The sequence below is a fragment of the Anneissia japonica genome, unplaced genomic scaffold (assembly GCF_011630105.1).
Source record: "Anneissia japonica isolate Jap-2015-1 unplaced genomic scaffold, ASM1163010v1 scaffold3305_len3921_cov113, whole genome shotgun sequence".
Lineage (NCBI taxonomy): Eukaryota > Metazoa > Echinodermata > Crinoidea > Comatulida > Comatulidae > Anneissia > Anneissia japonica.
Genome location: NW_022722968.1, coordinates 1 through 4,014, shown reverse-complemented (window position 1 = coordinate 4,014; position 4,014 = coordinate 1). Strand labels below are relative to the sequence as shown.

The window sequence follows — 4,014 nt, the reverse complement described above, 5'->3', positions numbered from 1 at the left end:
TGAATATTTAAAAAAAAAAAAAAATGCCCTCTGACAAATCTACAGGCATCATGCACGGCAAGTTGGTCCAAGCACTGATCCATGGGGGACTCCAGACAAGACAGGTACCCAGGATGAAAAAGAGCCCCTAAAATGGACTCTCTGAAACCTATCGTGATGAAAGCTATCGAACCATTTTAGCGCAAAGCCACATATCCTATACTGATGTGGTGTAAAGATTGAGATTAAATAAAGATAAAATAATTTCTTTTATTTTCCTGTCATGACGATAGACGTACAGTAACCTGTTTCTGTTTCATTTGTGTCTTGAGGTATAGGCGTAATGTAATCGTCAACTGTTTCCCTAATATCATGATATACTGGATTTGGATCTGTTTCCCTAGGCCTAATATGTTGGAGATCTTGATATACTGGATTGTTATTGCCAGTGTCTGTCATATATGCCATATATACCTGTTTTAAAATACGAAAAAAAATTATTAGTACAAATGTATAAATTATTGTTTTCTATTAATCATTACAAATACTGTAATAGTAAATAAGACAATTCAATATCAATTAACATTTAAAACAAGATTGTAATTATGAAAGAAAATGTTGAGGAGAAGGGGAGTGCCAAGAAGAATGTAGCACAACAGCATAGCGAAATCGGGTGGCAGGAGGATTGAGCACCCTTGTCAGTTATGACTCGTATGATCAAAAACGGGAGAAATATTTTTAAATGTATAATTGTATGTTTACGCTGACGTGTTGTGAGACTTCAGGCAGTGTTGGCAATATTGTGGCAAAGATGCCATCATGCACCCTTTCATTTGGGAATATTGTCGTAATATAATGCCTTTCTCCATGAATAGATTAGATGCGATGCTTGGGAAGTGGGAAGTCCATTGTGAAAACGTTTGCATAAACTGGTATTACGGGCAATGTGTTTAAACTTTCAAGACGTTAGTAGCGAATTTCAGACTAGTAAATGCATTTAACTATTCATGTCCAAGTATCCGTAGTAAATACACAATTTTCCTACCACCTAATAATTTGTCTTGAGTGCAAAATATGGCTTGCTTAAATTTCAGGTACAGTTTCATAAGCTGTGGAAACAAACCCAAAAAAGACAACAAAGACGAAAATTTATAGGTCATTTTTTTTCTTGATTTTCACAATAATTTATCATTAATCTGACAAGTCTGAGTTGTCAAGGGACAATTTAACCAAAGGTTCTGATGGAAAAGTCATATGCTTGGACGTTATTCGATGTGTAGACATATTTAATGGTCTAGATCTAATGATAAATTTCCATAGTATTTTGGTCTATTTCCGTACGTAGGAACTACGGACGTTCCATAGAACTGTGAAGTCTGAAATTTGGTAAAATCAAAGATCAGTTTTACAGATTTTGTAGGCCTATAATTTTGTTAATTAGAAATGGTCTAATGTAATGGTTTAGTCATCTGTTTAAATCAGTTCTATATATAATTAATGTAATTATAATAAAAGAAAACTCACATCTTTTCTTCTGTCCTTACTTTTCTTGTCTACAATTGTTTTCTGAAAACACATTTTAAAATTTAGTAGTGCAGACTTCGATACAGGAATATCAATAATGGTGGTTTGTATTTAAATCTCAGTCCACATTATCAAATTTTATGTTACAAATACAAATATAATAATGATATTAGTATTATATAATATTATTATTATTTATATCATTACTATTATTTTTATATATATTACTGCATATGACAAACCTGTTTAATCTTCATGTAGCCAATTAATCCAGCAAATAATACAAAAATTCCAACAAATATACCAAGGAAGAAGATTCCATATGTTAAACTGGAACGATCTGAAAATAATACATGTATACATAAAGAAAAAAAAATTTGCTAGAGTTTGCTTAATATGTTTACTGTATACTAAGATAATTTATTATATTTGCTTATTATTTTAGGTATTTATGCTCCATGATGTTTTACATTAATATATATGTTTATAGTAGAGTACAAATAAAAATATTTGTTAAGATTTCTTTTTAATGATACAAAAAAATTTGAATAATAACGTTTACTTACGTTTTTAAATATAATTGCTTATGTTATGGGCTAGTCTCTGTATACTTGTTGTATAATTAGCATAATTCAATCTTTATTTTAAATTCAGAGATAATGTCCTGGTCTCGACCACCCTATAGTCACTCTCAGACAGGCTTATCTTAGTATTCTATATTTTCTTTGAATGGATGCCTTGTTCGAAGCAAGAAATCAAGTTGCCTTTACCCAGTACTGTGTATTTATCAGCAAGGAAATCTCCCCTAATCTGTGCTTGCTACAAATGTTTAATAGATATATATACAATTCTGTTATTGTGATTACCTGTTGGTGTTTCACAATTGGTTCCCCGCCAGAGGGCGGTGCAGTCACAGGTGTAACTTTGAGATCCTTGATCTTGACAAGTGCCGCCATTGATACACGGGTTGATCACACATGCATCCACTTCTACATAAAATATTAACAACAATTTTTGTCATCTTTTAACATTTTATTATTATCATGTCATAATCATTATCATCACTGCCATGTCATTGTTCAAGTTTCTAGTTTATCTTATTTCACACAATGAAAACATACGTTGATAAATTATTCTATACTGTATAAAGTGAAGTAATTTAACAAGTTCAATATGAAATAATATAATATTGTAATAATTATAATTATAGTAATAATAATAAGCACAAAAGGTTTTCCTAGAAATAAAGGTTTCACAGCCCTATGCAGTACTGTAGTACACTGATAATATTGTGCTCACATTTAAAATATATGTTACTATGTAATTCTTAAACTTGAGCCATTCTTTGGTTCAAAATATCTTACTAACTAAAGACTGTCTCCCTTAACAGACTGCATGAATTAAATTAGCATACAAATGTGTACTAGAATATAAGGTTTCATGGTTCTGAACAGTACACTGTTAATGTTATGCTCATTGGAAATACATCAATATATAGTCGCACAATGTTATTGTGCAATTCTTGCATTTTTGGGGCAAAATATCTTACTAATTAAACAATGCATCCCTTTAACAGACTACATAACTGAAATCGGCACAGAAAGCTATCCTAGAATGGAAGCGTTTCATGGCTGTCTAGACAGTACACAGATAATATTAGGCTCATTTGAAATCAATAGTAACATAATTTAACTGCACAATTCTTGGACTTGGGACATTTTTGGACTCAAAATATCTTAATAATTAAACAATTTATCCCTTTAACATAACTGCATAATTAAATCAGTAAAAAAAGTTGTCCTAGAATGAATAGCTTCATGGCTCTAGGCAGATTGTTTTTTAATAATATCGTTATTCAAAAATTAATGTTGACGCATTTACGCACTGATATTGTCACAAATTGAAAAATATACCCCTTTTCAAATCGCTTTTTAAAAATGAAGAAATAAAGACACCAAACTGACATTTGGAACATATGATCATCACATATAAATTAATTCATGGTGAGTTTTAATGACAAGGGTACTTGCCCACAGGGTCAAAGGTCACCAAGAAAACAAGGTGTTTTTGTGTATTTTTTGTCTTGAATGACCTTTCGACCTACGATTACCCCTTAAAATGATAAGTGAAAAACCCGGAATTTTTTGTGGTGAGACATTTCCAAATATATATTAATAATTTGTTGCATAAGACCCATTTTAATAAATAATTTGGGTATTTTAATGGAGTCTACCAATTAAGAAAAATTATGCAACCAAATAACTTAGGGTTTTACGAACCAACATTTTCGTAACAGGGTCGGATATACCAAAAATTATGTTATATTCCTGTTCTATAGTCAAAAGTTAGTCTAGCTATCATTTTTCAGCTAATTATCTTTATTCTATTTGATATGGCTAAATGAAAATGCAGCTTTACAAATATGCCATAATTGAGAGCTAAAAAGGGGTATGACCCTAAAATTTCAAAAACTCCAACAAAGATACCAAGGAAGAAGTATACAAATGTTAA

At 31.0% G+C, this 4,014-nt stretch overlaps 1 protein-coding gene across 1 annotated transcript; it reads right to left on the bottom strand.

The window, feature by feature from the left end:
* Positions 1 to 6: 6 nt before the first annotated feature.
* On the bottom strand, positions 7 to 2,492 carry LOC117112016 (sushi, von Willebrand factor type A, EGF and pentraxin domain-containing protein 1-like; the record flags this gene model as incomplete). The annotated part of the gene is made up of 4 exons (XM_033255058.1): positions 7 to 453; positions 1,504 to 1,545; positions 1,746 to 1,843; positions 2,370 to 2,492. Coding segments are annotated over 4 exons (467 nt in total), but the record flags the coding sequence as incomplete, so codon positions are not given.
* Between the last annotated feature and the right edge of the window lie 1,522 nt (positions 2,493 to 4,014).